At 37.5% G+C, this 18855-nt stretch overlaps 1 protein-coding gene across 2 annotated transcripts in view; it reads left to right on the top strand.

Moving 5' to 3' along the window:
- LOC106879538 (electroneutral sodium bicarbonate exchanger 1) overlaps positions 1-18855 on the top strand; it is a 161630-nt gene that overhangs the window by 87548 nt on the left and 55227 nt on the right. The window contains exons 1-3 of one of the 2 annotated variants that reach the window (XM_089350789.1): positions 13473-13707; positions 15178-15381; positions 17099-17220. In XM_089350789.1, coding sequence (XP_089206915.1) covers positions 15225-15381; positions 17099-17220 — 279 coding nt within the window. In that variant the 5' untranslated portion in view covers positions 13473-13707; positions 15178-15224. Of the gene's footprint in view, positions 1-13472; positions 13708-15177; positions 15382-17098; positions 17221-18855 lie in introns of those variants that run through there. The other variant, XM_089350788.1, reaches the window with a different exon arrangement.

Raw genomic sequence — 18855 nt, forward strand, 5'->3', positions numbered from 1 at the left:
TTCGGCAAAAGAGACCGATAGAATAGGTAATAGGCTTAAAAAAATAAGTCCTAGGGTCGATTTGTTCTACTAAAACCCTTCAAGGCGGTGCTCTTGCATGGCCAGTCAAATGACTGAAACACGATAAAGGATAATATTCACTCCAGATGTAGCGTAACTCTGGAAATGGGATTAAATAACCGGGGCAAAGATTACAAAGGGTCCTATACTGAGAAAAGGTATTAATGAACTGCAGTCTATGAATCTATACGTTATCACTTGACCGTCTATGTTGGGATAATGTCATCGTGTATACACATTTTGTTGATGGCACTCCGTCGCTTATGACGTCGAGGGTTCCAGTCGATCCGATCAACGGAACAGCCTGCTCGTGAAATTAACGTGCAAGTAGCTGGTCACTCCACAGACACGTGTACCCTTAACGTAGTTCTCGGGGATATTCAGCGTGACACAGTGTGACAAGGCTGACCCTTTGAATTACAGGCACAGCAGAAACAGGAAGAAAGAGTGAGAGAAAGTTGTGGTGGAAGAGTACAGCAGGGTTCGCCACCATCCCCTGCCGGAGCCTCGTGGAGCTGTAGGTGTTTTCACTCAATAAACACTCACAACGCCCGGTCTGGGAATCGAAACCGCGATCCTATGACCGCAAGTCCGCTACCCTAACCACTGGGCCATTTCGCCTCCACCGTATATACACAATGCCTGGATGAAACAAAGGAACTGGATGGTTATGGCTTGAACGTCATTGATGATAATGCTGCTCTATCAGGGATGATACGGCGCTAAGCAAAAACTTGAATTAAGGCAGTGAGCCACAGAGGGAGGATCTAAGACTTGCTAGAATAAGCAAACAAACCTACCCCACATCACACACTACTATCTTAGAAAAGCAGAAGGAACCATTGGATATATAGGCTAGGAAAAAGACTGGGTGGTCATTAATAGAAAAATTTTCATTGTATGCATATACGTCCATGATTAATCTAGAGCTAAGCAACAACAGTAAGGAAAATACTGTGGTTTATAACAGTCATTTTAAATTTTCAACTTGGTTTGTTTTAAACCTTATATGGTGTAGACGTGGTCAAGTGTCGTCTTTCATGGTCTCGAATTAACCAATATCTTCCTCTGTGTGTGTGTGTAAGTCGCCGACAAACCGATACTCTATGAACATAGTCCCTTGAAATATTTGTCCTACATCGTGTTACAAACATCTTGTCACTTTCACTATCAAAAAATACAGTGAACCAGTGATCGGCCCTGTTGAAACCTATAACCAAGATGCTATTGTATACGAATTACAATATAACATATTTAAAAATATAAATAATAGTAATTTACAGTTTTGTCAATGACTAACAGCGTTTCTATATTTGCTAATTAGCCAGTAGAATATAGAGTCAATACTAAATCTATTCAATACCTTACCTACTAGACTACACTAATACTTCAGTTACTGAGTTCATGACTAACGTTCAGTATTGCTTTATTAAAAAAAAAAAAACCTTTCGATTTAACATTATATGCTAATAATACTGCATTATTGTCTTGTTTTGTTATTGTTTTGTTTTTCTTTTGTTATACACCGACTATGTGGTCTTGATCTTGTCAGCTGTCTACTAATAAATTCATTTATATCTATTAAAAATAGGAGAAATATCGTTAACCAAAATGATTTAGGCGCCCTTCTTCAGTAGAAATATTACGACACTTATTTCCCTTCCTTTAGTAAACTGCATCACTTTAGTTTAAAATTCTACATTGTAAATCAAAGTAAAGTTGGACAGTCTAATTAATTTTCAATGACTTTAGTGTTCCGCTATTGACATTTCCTTAGCGTCTGTATGACCTTTTTAAGTGAAAATTAGCCCTACTCTTGTTGGTTGATTGTAATAGAAAACTGATCCCAAATAACAAAATAAAAGAGTGTATATTTAAAAGCTAGGTTAAGTTGACTGACTGGTTTGTGGAGAATTTTCTTTCTTCCTTATTTTTTCTTAATCACTTGTTTGTAGCAATATATCCCGTTCTGTCAACATAGAGCATTTTAAAAGAATGAGAGTGTTACAAGGATCAAGTATCTCTAACCTTGCGCCGTTTTCTTTAAAACGAGTTGGCTTAATGACACTTCTTGTACAATAACGTATTTTTCACCAAAGTTGTTAAAAAAAAAACATCCGAAGTAATGAATGAGGGAGAGGAAAGAGAGAGAGAAGGGGCTTTTGTAGAGAATGGTTTACAAATAATCTGAATGAGTATACACCGTTAAAAAAGGAAAACACGTCAGTTAAAACATTTCTTCAAAGGGTTTTAAAAGAAAGTAATGTTAGTTTACGCTTCATTGACACTTTTCAATGCAAGGCGTCTTACGCTGAAAATTAAAAGAAACTTAAATATATCTTAATAAATATAATAGCTAATTCAGGTTAATCATACCATCTGAATACCTTTAAGTTTTTCATCCTTAGATATGGCAATGTGAATTTCAATTATGTTGCGATATAATTATTATATTGATTCACTTTTGTTACGAAATCTTCTCGATAGCTGGCAATTACATTTTCTATAGCCATTCAAATAAAGCAGCTCTTTTCATCAACTTCTAATACGACATTCTATGACTGACGCTAGCGATGGAATATCATATGTTCAGAAAACTCGTTTAGCAACGTTGATTTCCTTTCACCTAAATGTTCCATCATCTCTGCTTTCATACTGTGGAGTGAAATTTGAGTACATTTTCATTATGTTTCGTATACTGTTGCCTGAAGAAAATGTTTTTTCTTTCTTGTGTGTGTGTGTGTGTGTGTGTGTGTGTGTGTGTGTGCTTTCTTTCATTCAGTTTATGCTAAGATTTCCAATGAAAGAAACCAAAACAAAATGAATTCTGTCTTCGTTTGATTGAAACATAATGTTGGTGTTTTTCCAATCAATTGATTTACCATCTGTCAAACTTAATTGGCTTTGTTTCGTTATTAGTAATAAAACGAGTGTATATAAGAAAAAAAAAATAACATGTCCCCAAGTATTGAATTGATCCAAAGTAGGGTTAAATTCTACAGAAATCTTTATCACTAATTACCATTTAGATCCTTGTGATCGTTGCTTTATCCCAGGTCAGCTCTGATTGAGCAGACCTATGGACAAAGAGTTTCAGCCATGAACACCACATCTTACTTTCAAACAATGTACCCTGGACTATGTCTTCCATTATGTCCCTCCTTTTTTAAAACGGTTACGGTTTGGCTTAAGGGGAATGTAAAGGTTTTCTCTAGCTGATAGAGTGACTGCTCCTTGTTAGGTCAATTACCACAATTTCGGCATAGACATGTAGAATGATGTGCTTCTGTTCAGTCAGTTGCAGTCTGTTCAATTAATTGTGTTCGTTATATATTCAAATAACAAACTTTGGGAATGACTTCGTCACACACGATAGCCAACAGTAATGCTTCCAGGTAATGGAATCGGATTTTTCAATGAATTATATAAAGAAATAGTTCACAAAGTTCAGTCACTGATCTCCGCAATAATTTTCTTTTTAACTAAGTACCAAAAACCAAACCTGCTGAACAACAAACCTTATCGTAGAACTTGACAAGACTCTGATCAAAGACACAAATGAAAAAAATGTATTTCCGCAGTGAAACGAAAGAAGACTAACCCCAGAACTAATGATTCTACAGGAAGCTGTGCCTCTCTAGTAAAATGCGAAATTAAGAAAAGGAAACAAACTCCAGCTTAACTAGTAATCAGCAGCTTAATGACACTTTTGTGCTAAGAAATGTTTTTCTGTTTGAAGCACAACCAGCTTTAAGTAGCACAGTGCATTTTTCTAAAAGCTCGAATCTTCATATATGAAAGTTGGATGTTAAAACAAGAAGCGGGCTTTAACGAATTATGTTTGGTGAAAGAATTAGAGAAATTACTACAAAATTGATCGGTTACTGGAAGCGATTTGTACAAACACATGACCACGTACATAGACACATATATACACACATCGTGTGTGTGCATCGTGAGTGCATTATGTGTTCGCGCACGCGCGCGCATGTGTGAGACTACAGCGTTATTTAGAAAAACGTAAAAGAAGGTGGGAGTCACTATTAACTTCTGAATCGACGGAAACATTTTAAACAACAGAAGACTCCAGTTCATTACCAAGCTCTGAGCTAAAATATCATTTAGCTATAGTTTACTGTTGAATGAGATCTGATATCTCACAATCCAAAAGCCCTACTGACTATCATCTCTGCAGTCGTTGCAGCTAATGAAAAACGGGTCAGACAGTTAAGATCCAGTAAACTGAAGTAATTTGCTTATGGCATGCTGTACCACAGACCCTCCTCCCTTTTTTCTCAGAAAAATATTAACAACAAACCACACCACTTAATTCTGATACATAAGCAGCGTTATTACTTCTCCCATACGCGCAGTCGACGAGGAAATTTGATGTCCCTAAAATATAATTTCAGTTTCCTGTCGAAATACCGCATTGAGCCAATATTATTAACATTGAATCTTCACTATACAAGACTTAACTGAGAAGGTTCAGTCGTGGTGTACACATATTTGGCTTACATCTCCCCTGCACGATCCTCTACGGTCAGCTGCTTTATGATCAACACCTGGTTGGAGGACCAAAGATGCTGTTCAGATACTAACTGAAGATCATTTTGAAAAGAGGAATATAAACTCTTCCAAGTGCGGATGATATTGCTACTAGCCATTCATTTGTGTGATCTCTCAGTTGGAGAGGAGATTATTAAAGATACGGAGAATAAACATATTTAAGTCTGCCAGGAGAAATGAGAAACGAGGTATTCATGCAAAGCTGCTCGTAGTTTCTCCAATCTCTGTATGATCGAAGTCATACTTCTGTATGATCGAAGTGTGGGGATGTAAGAGTGTTGCACCAAAAGTAATGCAAAACTGGGGATGTTTATTTATTAACTGATAAAAGTCGTTCAAATTATATAGGCTGGTAGAGTAATTTTTCCTCTATACGAAGGTACTACTCCGTATAGTCTTTATCGCAAGCGATGCGTTTGCACTATCGTTGAATCCATCTCTCAAATCCAACACTTCTTCACAGCCACTTTCACCTTGTGTGTGATATCAAAGTATTATCTCCGAAGACTGTTCTTCATAGGGACCAGATCCGGTCAGACGGGACCAACCTAGTTTGCCGATTACTTGATTCTCTAAGCCTTTTGAGCCACCCAATGTACTGCTCAGCATTCACGATACATTCACGTTCCAGAATATCAAGAAGAATGACACACTTGTCATAAAAAAGAAAAAAAAAGCATTCTGACTTTCTGTGCCAAACACCGGCTAGCACTTGAAGTTTGAAGAAGAGGTCTGACGCCATTCCTTGGACTCATCCATCGTTTTTTGGTCATAATGAAACATCTATGTTTCATCCCCTATTACCTGATCCGAAAAAAAAAAGTGTGTCTTCATTGGTTTCCAGCAAATTAGAGCACATATCGACACGTCTCTCCTTGAAATCAGGTTTCGGCTACCGAGGTACACATTTTGTATAGACTTTCAGATGTTCAAAGTTGTTCGCTATCATCTGTAATGCATTGAGACCACAGTCTATATGTACAGTAAGCTCAGGAATTGTGACTCAACTGTCCGCGCGAATCATATCGACGCTCTCTGGCGTTTCATGTCAGTAGCTGGAATTGATGGTCTTCCACTGTCCATCCTCTTCGGGCATGATCATAATCGATTTCTTCCTCTTCTTCTTAGATAGAAAGAAAGAAAGAAAGAAAGAGTGAGAGAGAGAGAGAGAAGAATCTACTCCAATACAAATCTGTTAACTTAATAATCAACCACGAAATTATGAAAGAGGCAAAGTTGGCCTCGGCGGGATTTGAACTAGGAGTGACGAGAGCAGTTAATGAGACGTTAAAGTCTCTGCTAATTGTCTGCCTTAATATATACACGCATACGCGCACAGTCATTTTCACACACGCACACGCGTATATATACACATGTATGAGACAAGGCATGTCCGTATACTACCCACCTCATCTTTGCATGGAAAGACGACTTAGAACGACGACGTCTATGACGATGATGACGCTAGCAATCATATGAGTGTGTGTTTCTGTCTGTATGTCTGTACTTACATATGCATGTATTTATGTGGGAACTACTTAGCCGTTGCCTCTTCATATGCTTGCGACTCGAAATTTCAGAACTGTCACAAAACAGGACTTTGACGTTTGCTTCTTACAAAGCTTTGAAGTATATACATATGTTTGCACTTCAGTTTCGTTATCAAATAGTTTTATTATATTTTTCTGTCATGTATTTATTATGATTTTATATTATCACAATTTACAACAGTATTACCAGGACTACGATAAAATTGTCATTGTAGCATTATAGTATATATATTGAATGTGCGTGCGCGAGCGTATTTACGTTGTTTTATTACAGGCTGAAGACAACGTACTGAATACATAGAATAGGATATTGCTGATATCTATTACGCTGATTTCTCAAACTGGTCTGGCAGCAAGTAATGAAATAAGCATTCAGAGACCCAGCCTACCCTTTTGCGCCGCGTTGTTTCACTTAAATATATCTTGCATTTCGTCAGTCGGTAAAATTCTGAGTTGCAGCAGGCAATAACACACACACACACACACACACACACACACTATATCACTATATACATCTATATATTTAGAGAGAGGGAGAGAGAAAGAGAGAGATAATGTTATAATAAAAATCACAAACGCTGTGAAATACATTATTTCTGTTGTGACATTATCTTCCCTGGTTTAGCTGAGCGAGTGCTATTCTACTTGTTGAAGCTTTACAACATGAATTTTTATATATATATATATATATATATATATATATATATATATATATATATATATATATATATAGTGATAATTGATCGATAAGTAATCAGGCATTAAGTAAGCCCGCATCCATTGTGCGTATTTTATCTTGTTGCTTCTTTCCTGTTTTTCCGTATGTCCCTTTGTAGCTCCCACCGCTGCTTGAGACATTCACATACTCTCACACATATATAGTAAAAGGTACGTGGCCAAGAGGCAAGGGTGTTGCACACGCAATTGCAAGACTGTGGTTTCGATTCTCACATCGGCAGTGTATTGTGTTCTTGAGCACAAACGCTTCATTTCGCGTTGTTCCCGTCCACTCAGCTATAAATGGGCAACCCTACGACGAACTGGCCGGCAAGGTGGTGTCTTTCGAAAGATACAACAATACGAGAAGATGCATTGTCACCAGCGGTGTGTAACAACATCCGATAGATTGGTCGATACTGTGATACAGTTATATGTTGACAGAGAAATGCATGGGCGATCGAGGCAGTCAGATTGTACGATGGCATAATTATCTTTGTTCATGCTTCTCAGTCCGGAATGGCAGATGAACAAAAGGTCTAATTTTACATAGTTCCTTTACCTTATTTTCGTGACCAGCAACTTCAATGGACATATTAGGCAGCAACCTGATAGATTGCACATGGAAGCTATGCATTTGGTCCCAGAATTAAAGACGGAACAAGGCTCTAGAAGTTCTGTAACGCAACTGATCTCATGATTTACAACGCGAACTTCAAGAAACCAACCAGTCACAAGTTCATCTATCAATCTGGTGGGCACACAAGGTATATTGACTACATTCTCACAAGAAAACGGGATAGAAAAATGCTTGGGTATGCAAATATATATGTGCATGTGTGTCTCGACAGATGTTCTAACAAGAACTAGGGGCTCATCACTTCCAGATAGTCTTGCGGCGCACTCGTTCATTATCATGAGTATTTCTATGTCCTTCCACAATTATTTGATAGTCAACTAGTGAAGTAGTCAACTGTCGGCACTAGGCAAGCTTGGTGTGGAAACCAGTTGAGTCACCGACAACAAATAGTACCAGACTACATGTTACCAGTAGCACTTTTGAGCGACCGGACATCTCTCTCTCTCTCTCTCTTTCACACACACACGTTTACATATTCGTAAAACTGTGCTGGGATTCTCCGTTTGAGATGCTTAGACTGAACATATATTCACAAAGCTGTGTATATGATATACTCACTCAAATGCACATATTTGGGCACGAAAAAAATAACATGCACACTCATTGCATGAGCGCAGGTTTATTGATGAATGCATATAAATATGTGCACACACAAACTCATTCATATATCCACGGATACCAAGAGCTGTCTTGACTGAAACAAAAGAGTTTTGTTATTTTATTTTAGACTTGCTTGAATTCTGAAAGGGATGGAGGACTTAGATAAATCCCAAACTAAGAGCGTACAAATAGATGTTTAGAACTGAAAATAATGCTTAACTAAACTCGGTTGTTGGCAGGTTTTTGCACTTTAAATTAATAAAAAGCGGGATATGATTTCGCTGCTTTATAAACATAGAAAGTAGAAAGATGGCAGACAGTATAGAAAAACGAAAGCTAAAGGTAACAAAAGAAACTGTTTTGCCATCTGAGATATAGCTCAGTAGTAGAGTATCAAGCCAAGGAAAGAACCTCTTCGTGGGCACTTGACCTGCGAGAAATAGTAACCAAATTTTCCTCAAATTTACCCTTTCGCTTAAAAGAAGGAAGGATACATACGGTAATGCAGTGCTTAAGAAAAAAAAAAGTAAAAATATAGAAAATTAACGGGATAGTCACGAACGCCTTTGATCATAAATCTATTTGTTTAGGCTAATCTGGGTCTAGCCATCATCAACACTTGCAACAATAACTGTTTTTTCTGTCAGGACAACATAACTGTATACAAACAGAAACTAGTTTTCTCAGTAATTAAAAATAATCCAACAGGATTTTCCAATTAAGAATATGTTGCTGTTATTTACCCTCGGGTCAAAAAATTGATTGAGTAGACTAAGGATCAAAGGCATTCCAAGCACGACCATCGTACTTCTGTAAAGCATCTAATACTATACTAGACTGTCCTTCGTTGTTTAAAACGGTAAGGGTTTGGTTTTGGAAAATTTGTTGCTATTTCTCGCAGATCGAGCAACCACTTAAATACCCCTAATTCGTTAAGACAATATATTTGCTTAAATTAAGAAAGTTTTTCACAAAACTGTTGATTACATTTATATTATGTCCTAAGACAACATAATCCTGACGACAACCTAATTAAAGATTCGATCTCTCGCCCTCAACATTGAAATCCTCATGATTATGAAACAAGTTTTAACAGTTATTGTAACTACATTGTTACCAGTAATTACCCAGCAGTTTGCATTGTAGTAAAATATGATGTCTCTTTGTGTATATTGTTAATTATCATTAATTAACTTGTCAATATCTTAATATACATAACACCTTCTGATGCTTAGAAAAGAGACACACCCAAGTAAATATCCATAACACAACTACGAACCATTGTTGTGTTACGGATACTTGCATTTAACTGACGTCATTAATGGAAATCGGTAATACTAAAGCATACAAACTCTAATCTTCCACATAGAGGAATTCATTAATGCATTTCTATTTCATACAATAGTCGTAACATGTTCAGATATGATCTAGTAAGATATAAACTAACCATCGTTATAGTAGTGCATGGACAATCTAATCTTTTGCCTGTCCAAAGTATTTTCATAAATTTGTCTTAAACGCCAATGCTGTTTTCAGACTTTTAGTTATCTCTTGTTTCATATGTTCTTTCATAAGTACTCAGTTACTCTGGTGGTTGAAACAAATTGGGGATGTGTATCATGTATGATGCATGGACGCAAGGGAAATATATCTTGTGTATTACGTGTGATAAGTAGGACAGGCAAAGTGTTATTCAGACGTCAGTGAAATAGTCTTTCATAAATGGCGTAGTCTTTCATAATAAAGCGGAAGAAACATACTTCTAGAGTGCCCCCATTCGTCATGTTCAGCAATGTTGACATATTCCTTGTGGAGAATATATCGTAAAATGATTGAATGCCATGAAACGAACCATGTATAATTTATCACTAATTATAATTATGAAAGCCAAGGCACCCAAACAACATATTTAGCAACTTCGTCTCCCCACCCACCTCCGACCGAGGGTTACATCACTGAAAAGTAGTTGGTTATGATTGCTTCCAAAATTCAAGTGATTTTACAACTCACGTGTATCGGCATAATTTCCCTAACGTACTCCTGTCGGTATGCGTACCCCAGTTTAAGAACTCCTGTTCTAGAGTTATGCAGCATGAATCAAACATTAGAAGAGTACTGAAATATTTAAATCTTATAGACACGTTTTAATAAAGACATACCTATTCGCGCATTAAATGTTTAGGACAAATTTCATCCAAAATTTAGACACGTGCACTAGTAGTTACAAAATATTTCATCTCACACACAAACAAGAAACGTCTGCTTGAGCAAACTACCAAAGAAACTTTTCCCTTGGTTGTCGTTCTACCTGCCACAAATAACAGTCAAATTTCGACTGTATGAAAGAAAAACCTTAGCTGATGTGCTTGTGGTAGTCCTGGATTTAGACATGAAATTCCGAGCTATATAAAAGCATGGAGATTTTTATTCAAAAGTTACACACAAAAATCTCACAGAAGTTAAAAACGCATATGCTTTTCAATTATTCTGAGGACCCTGCTGATTGTGAGGTTCTAAACTGTAGTTTGTTTAGCCTATGCCTAAATCTGGCACAGTGTGGAGGCGCAATGGTCCAGTGGTTAGGACAGCGGACTCGCGGTTTCGATTCCCAGACCGGGCGTTGTGAGTGTTTATTGAGCGAAAACACCTAAAAGCTCCACGAGGCTCCGGCAGGGGATGGTGGCGAACTCTGCTGTACACTTTCACCACAACTTTCTCTCACTCTTACTTCCTGTTTCTGTTGTGCCTGTAATACAAAGGGTCAGCCTTGTCACTGTGTCACGCTGAATATCCCCGAGAACTACGTTAAGGGTACACGTGTCTGTGGATTGCTCAGCCACTTGCACGTTAATTTCACGAACAGGCTGTTCCGTTGATCGGATCGACTGGAACCCTCGACGTCGTAAGCGACGGAGTGCCAACAAACAAACTATTAGTAGTTATTGTTGTAATTGTCTGGCCCTGGGTTTGTCCTGATTGAACAACTGGAAAGACCATCGCGCCTTTTTTAGGATTACATTATGTAATGTATCATTTTTCTATTTAAGAGGATAAGGCATTTTTTGAGAGAGATATTTGGCTACTGTTGCCAGCATGTCGAGCGACATCGTCAGTTCATTGAAGTGGTCGGTAAACGTAAAGCTTTGAGTAGCTAATAGTCTAATAACGTTTATGAGAATTATATGAATTGGTAACGCGTATGATTAAGATGTTTAAACAACTTCACTCGTGTATGTTCTAGTGCTACTGGCCTAAGATGGACATTAGAGTTGCTTGCCTTTTATAATCGAACAATGTACGAGTAGTGCATACACTGGAATTTATAAGTGTATTTGTGCACGCGTATATTGATGCTTACTGAAGACTATATTATTCCCGTCTATCTATAAGTCTAATTCTTAGCAGCTTGTGTGCGCGCGTGTGTGTCTTTTATGTTTTACTTGTTTCAATCTTTGAACTGTAGCCATGCTGGGGCACTGCCTTGGCCCCAGTGCTTATTTTTAAAGCCTGGTACTTATTCTATTGAACTCTTTTGCCAGACCGCTAGGTTACAGGGACGTAAACAAACTAGCACTGGTTGCCAAGCAGTGGTGGATGACAAATACAAACACAAAGATACACACACACATTATATGACGAAGGATTAATCCCAAGTGGCTATCTGTTTTCCTATGTGTTCGTTCTGTTGTCTGTAGTTCATTTTTCTAACGTCCTGTACCCTGATATGCATCTATATACACATGTAGATGTAAGTTTGTACATATATGTGGGTATACATGCATACATATTCTTTGTATTATATATATATATATGTATATATATATATATATATATATATATATATACATATATATATATATAACATCTGACTGCTTTCAATTTCCATCAACCAAATCCACTCAGAAGGCTTTAGTCGTCCTGGAGCGGGCTCGCAGTGAGACTGAACTGAAGACCGCACGGCTCGAAAGCATGCTTTTTTAAATCCAGGCCGTATTAATGTTTTGTTATGTTATCCGACTGCTATGTGTACTGATGAAAGGTGAAAAATATTAAATATCTACTAAACTGTTTCGTGATTCAGCTTTAAATGTCAGCTGCTTCTAGTCTTTAAAGGAAGTTTTGAGACAACTTTCAACATGAGATAACCACGCCTCCTAAATAACACTCGATGGCCATGAACCCGTCTATTAAGATCTCTTCACCATCATGTATCCAAAAACAGTTTTCCTGAGACCTTCCTATTTACAACCATGCGGTTTCTGGTTCAGTCCCAGTACCCGGCCCCTTGGATAAGAGTCTTTTACTGTAGCTCTGGACCAACTAATACCTTTTAAGTGGATTTAGTAAACGGAAACTGTGGTAGCCCGTCATATCTTTTACCTTTTATCTCTCACTTGTTTCATTCATTAGACTGTGGCCATGCTAGGGTCCAGTCTTGAATAACTTTTAGTTGAATGAATCAACACCAGCACACACACACTAGTGACTCCGAAGTTTCGGCCAACTATGCTTAATTGGCCGAAACTTCGTAGTCACTGTCAATACTGTATTGTTAAAGAATAAATTGTACTCTACCAAATCTATTGAATAATCCTTCAATTTCATGTAAAACAAATTCATGCATACGCAGTGTGTGTGTCTTCTCCACTCCCTGTCAACCAGTGGTGGTTTGTTTACGTCCACATAACTTAGTGGTCCGGCGTAAGAGACCAATAGAATGTGTTATTGACAACCAAACCCTTCAAGGCGATGCACCAGCATGTCCCCAGTCCAGTGACTGAAACGACCCATAAAAGATATGAAGGTGATTAGTACGCTTTGTAGCTTTTTATTATTTTCCCATGTGATCGCTCAACTTGCTTGAAATATCTGCCAAATCTCCCTCAAATTACATTCAAATTACATCTTTCAAAACAATCTAAGAACACACTGTACAATGTAATCTCAGACACGCCATCTCAAGATCGACAGGCGGCGAGCTAACAGAATCGTTGGCACGTCGGACAAAATGCCACGTGGTGCTATTTCTTCCGACTCGTATTCTGCGTTAAAATTCCGTTGAGGTCAACTTGGCCTTTCATACTTCCGGGGGTTGATGTAATCGACTTCTCCTTCCTCCTTAAAACTGCTGGTTTTGTGTCTAAATCAGAGACTATTATTATTTATATTAAATATGAATTAGAAGCAGCTCGTGGTATATAAACAAAATTGAACACACAGAAGGTGTGTGTTGTTAGTTCGTCGGGCGGTCGCGGTTTTTAGGCGTGAAAGGATATATTCTCAATGCCCTTGGTGTAAAACACCTGAAAGTAAGTCATAGACAAGCGAGACAACTTACATCAAGTCTCTTTTTCTCGGAGCGACAGACATCAATGTTTCGTCATTTTGTTAAGTCAAAATGATGACAAAACATCGATGTCTGTCGCTCCGAAAAAAAATGGGATTTGATGTAATTTGTCTCGCTTGTTTATGACTTACTTTCAGGTGTTTTATACCAAGGATATCGAGAATATATTCTCTTACGCCTAAAAACCGCAGCCGCCAGACGATCTAACAACACACACACCTTGTGTATGTGTGCTCGATTTTGTTTATTATTTATATTACTTTATATTTTGCACAAAAATTTCATTTGCATAAACATCGACTGGATTTAACTATCATTATTCTAATAATTGATGGCAAGGACGGTGGGTTTAGGCCAAGATATTTGTTGTTGTTGTTGTGGTTGCTATTGTTACGGTCAAAAAATTTCCAACTGTAACCGTTATGTTTTGTTTTTTTTCTTTTGTCTGGGGTACATGTTTCAGTGTCTCTTTCCTTTCTTTAAAATGGTTTAGTGCGATATCAAGGAAATTTGACAGTTATTTCTAGTAGGTTGAACGGGTGCGTAGAGGCTCTCTTGTCGGCTCTGACTTTGTCAGTAGAAAAATGTCATTAATTCAGATTTATGAGTCAAGCAGAAGTATGTCTCATATTTTATGTCAAGAAGAAATAGTGAGTTATAAATCATCAAGACAATAATAAAATCTTTACTTTTTTCTGCCACTGAAGTGCGGCCATGCTAGAGCATCTTTCGCAGGTTTAGTCAAACAAATCAACCTGAATACTTAGTTTTTTTAAGTTTGATACTTATTCTATCGGTTAATTTGCCGAACCGCTAAGTTGCTGGGACGCTAAGCGGTGGGGTGGACAAACACAAATACAAGCATATACATATACACGGACACTCACACACTTAAACACATACCCAAGGTGTTGGTCAGTCCAGAGCTACAGTCGAAGACTCTTGCTTTAGGTGCTGCGCACGTGGTTGCACGAAAATCGGTTGTTGTTTTTGTTGTGTAACTCAAGTCAGCTTTGAATGAGCAGACCTATGGTACACACTTTGTCCACTGGATGACTATATACAACTTCCAGATATCCCATACTATGTATCCACCTAACTTAGGACTAATGTGCACACTGCGACAGGTACTTATTTCATATCTGTTGCAGTTTGACAATTGGACATGTTTTTCTATAGCAACAATTATATTCAATTTCCTTCTCTACACCTGTTATTCCTGCTCTTATTGTAGTTGCTTAGCCCCAGATCATCTTTGATCAAGCAGATACGATGAAGGGTATGACCTTTAGTATTTTTTCTTCTTTCTCGGCAATATCTAAGACAGCCTTATTCATTGGAGTCCTTCATAAGGCAGTAGAATGTTATTTGAGGGAGATCTGGCTGCCACTTTCAGTTGGTCAAGAGACTATGAAAACTTGAATAACTTATATTTCTGTACGCCTTGTCTCCCACCTGTCTCTGAGGCCCTGAAAATGGTCACAGACGTGGCTCTTACTCCCTAGTGATAAAATGTGATTAGGACACACTGTTGTCCACGCATATGTATATATGATTATTCTTCTAGCCTAATACGTATCTCATTGAACAATTAGTAACCTGGTATCGAAAGTGATGTTGGCATTTATTGATTGTTCTCCCGCGATGTCTGTTTATCGTCTATTTAATATGCATATATTAATTTGGTCTTACAGATCTCCTCCTGGACAACCTAATAAACTGTAAACTCCTTGAAGAGTGTATGCGAGATACAATACGATCAACCGTCGTCCGACCACACGTCCATCAGCACACTAAACGCAAGAAGAGCGTTATTCCCGCTAATGATGACCAGAGATTCCGAAAAACCGTAAAAAGAACGTTTTCAGAAATTGGACGTCAATTCTCAGGAAATTTCAGTATGTAATCTTTTATTCTTTTGCGCTTTTTTCTAATTTCAATCATGTGACTGCGGCCGTTTTTGAGATCCCGTTTTGAAAGATTTTAGCCTATTATATCGACTTCAGTACTTATGACTCATTTTTCAATCTTTAGTTATCGAAACTCTAAGGTACAGTTTTAACATAAAGAGGTGCAACAAGAAGATCGGTTTCTTTAGTCAGTTTAAACGTAAAAGAGACTTACACGCACGCGTGCAGTCACGCACACACACAAACACACACGTATGCAAACGCATACACAAGACAGGCTTTTGTACAACTGCCATCTGCCACATTTCACTCAGAGGGCATTGGTCAACGCGACGTCACAAAACATACTTGTTCAATCCGCCAATATATCTCACATTCAGATAAAGGACTTTTGAACCACACAGTCACACCTGCGACTTTGTTCATATACATATCTATTTCCCTTTAATATGTGTGTGTGTAAACTACATACATATTGATAAGCCACAAAAATAGCGAAATATCGATAGCCATCACTCCTGAATGGGATCAGGGGCGAGTCGTCTCGCCTGTCTATGACTTTCTGGCGTTTTACCAGTGTGACAAGGCTGACCCTTTGAAATACAGGTATAACAGAAACAGGAAGAAAGATGGAGAGAAAGTTGTGGTGAAAGAGTACAGCAAGGTCCGCCACCATCCCCTGCCGGAGCCTCGTGGTGCTTTAGGTGTTTTTGCTCAATAAACACTCACAACACCCGGTTTGGGAATCGAAACCGCGATCCTATGACCGCGAGTCCGCTGCCCTAACCACTGGGCCATTGCGCCTCCACACAGTAACATAATAAACGATCTAATACACTGTGTTACATAAATTTTGTAATTCATTATTTTAGGAGAAAGCAATGTTTGTTCCAAGTCAAGTACTAAAGTTGATTTAATCGACTACACCCGAAATAGTTGGCTTTGAACCAATATTAGAAATCATCAAGGCAGCGAGCTGGCAGAATCGTTAGCACGTTGGGCAAAATGCTTAGTGGCATTTCGTCTGTCTTTACGTTCTGAGTTCAAATTCCACCGAGGTCGATTTTGCCTTTCATCCTTTTTTGGTCGATAAAATAAGTACTAGTTGGGCACTCGGATTGATGTAATCGACTTACTCCCTTCCCCCAAATTGCTGCTTAGTGCCAATATTAGAAATCACTATTTTCGCGATTTCATGCATTCAAATATTTAGCAGAATTATTCAAACCTTTTATAGAAAAAAAAAATTGCATGTGATTACACTTTTGTGCATTGAACTCACTAAAGATTTGGAGTAACATCAGAGATAAACTAGCTTCTGGTTTATAGCATTTTTTCTTTTTATATGCAATTTTCTTATTCCAAAAGTTCTCTAGAATTAAAATATAATCTTTCAACATGTGTACTTGCCATTATACCAAACATCAAAGAATTATTGTTCTTCATATTACCATTTACTTTTTTGTTTCTATTTATGTTGTATTTTATTTGTGACCAACATTTGTAATGTTACAAGTAAAGACAATGCTTGGAGGACAAAATATCGGTCATTAATTAAAAGATATCTGTTATTTGTTCAACGACTTAGCAGCGGAAACATGATGAACCAAAAGCATTACAAAAAAAAAAAAAAATATTAGCTAGTTGAAAGTAGATTGATGTATTTGTACCTGTAAACAATAATTTTGCTTTTATTTTATCGTAGAGGGTTCGAGTCATTCAACCTTGGCCCCAACGAAACCAGACTCTTTACTAAAAGGAATCAACAGTAGCCCAAATATTGAAATGATGAATGGTGGACTTCCAGAGTCAGCATCTTCGCTAAAGGTAGTGTCATTCTTGTCATTGTCACCTTCATTCGTCACTGTTGTTGTTTTTAGCATCCCTTTCAAACGCCAAGAGTAAATGACACATTCTACCAGTATACGAAATTTGAAAGTGTTTAGTTACAAAAAATTATTTTTTCTATGTGCCGGCCAAAAGGAAAAGATCTCTCAATGGGTATTCATTTTATCGATTTCGATGGAATTTGAACTCAGAACATAAGGACAGACGAAATACCACTAAGCATTTCACCCGGCTTGCTAACGATTCTGCCAGCTCGTCGCCTTAATAGTAATAGTAATAATGGAAACATTCCTAAAACACAGGTCACACCTTGAAGAGAGAGGGCATATCATTCCTAAGAATTGTTAGAATGAAACAAAGAAAATATTAAAGATCGCCAGTAGGTTTATGTCAAGTTTAAAACCCAGTATTATGGGATAAGTTTTTGTGAGTATAGTGTTATTGCTGTCTGTTTAATTGAAAAATGCAATTGAAATGAATTAAACATTAAGACATTATATGTTAGGATGATGTCTTAAGGGATACAACTGTGAAGTTCTTATCAATCAATTCAGGTATATTAAAATTACATGTTTTGTGTGTGAGGTTGTTCCCTCGTCTCTAACTATATAACGATTGTAGATATGGTTGAATAGCTTGAACAGTAGTGTTTGCATGGTCTATATAGGCAGTGCAAATTGATTTCGTCTGCATATGTAATGAGCTTCGTACTATGAGACAATGTCTAAACCTATAAACTGAAGATAGCGGATGTAACGATTTGTGCAGCATTTGACTGAGAAGGTATGCAGTTCTTAAGTTGGAAGTCACCAAAACTGTAATGAATTTTGCGCACATGTTTGCATGTCGGTGTCACCGAAATTGTAACTATTTGTATGCAGCAAATAAATGAGAAGTAAAATATTATCTGAAATGGGTTTTTATTTTCATCGTTACTATGTAAGATACAATTTTTTCGAGTTGTGGTTATACTGTTATCTATTCTGTAGGTTGTTCATCTTTTGTTGATTGCTAGAACAGATGGAAAAATGAGAGAGAAAGAGTAAGAAAATTTAGACAAATAGAGATGGTGAGAGTTGTGCAGTCGCTCGATAATTAATCATAAGTGAAGGGAGTAAAAGAGATGCTCTTCGGTTAGGTACTATGGGTTCTGTATTTATATTTTTCCTCACTAACTATGATCAGGCTAGATAAAAAAATTTCTTTTCTCCTTTCGGCCTTGACCTAAGTTTCACTCGAAAAGTTACAAGTCAGCAGTTGACACTCATAAGTTTCCTAGTGCAAAAGCCGAGAACTGTTAGAAAGAAACTGGTTAAAAAATGCAGATTTGCTTTCGAATCCTGGCTTAGAATGTAGGAAGTTATTCGTTATATGGATAACAGGAATCTGCCTTAAGAGCTGTGTTTTGGGGTGTGTCTCTTCGAATCACTTTGTTGTCTTTGACGTAATATCAGTTATCTGCTACAAAAGTTAAAAATGCTAAATTGGGACCTAATCTTACTTTCAGAAGCTAAGATGGCGGACGAAGGTATAACAAAATTCCATAGGGATATCCTGGTTATTTAATAAAGGTGAAACAAATGAACAAACAAGCTAAGAAGGTAGTTGGTATCT

The sequence above is a fragment of the Octopus bimaculoides genome, chromosome 4, assembly GCF_046866305.1.
Source record: "Octopus bimaculoides isolate indiv1 chromosome 4, ASM4686630v1, whole genome shotgun sequence".
NCBI lineage: Eukaryota > Metazoa > Mollusca > Cephalopoda > Octopoda > Octopodidae > Octopus > Octopus bimaculoides.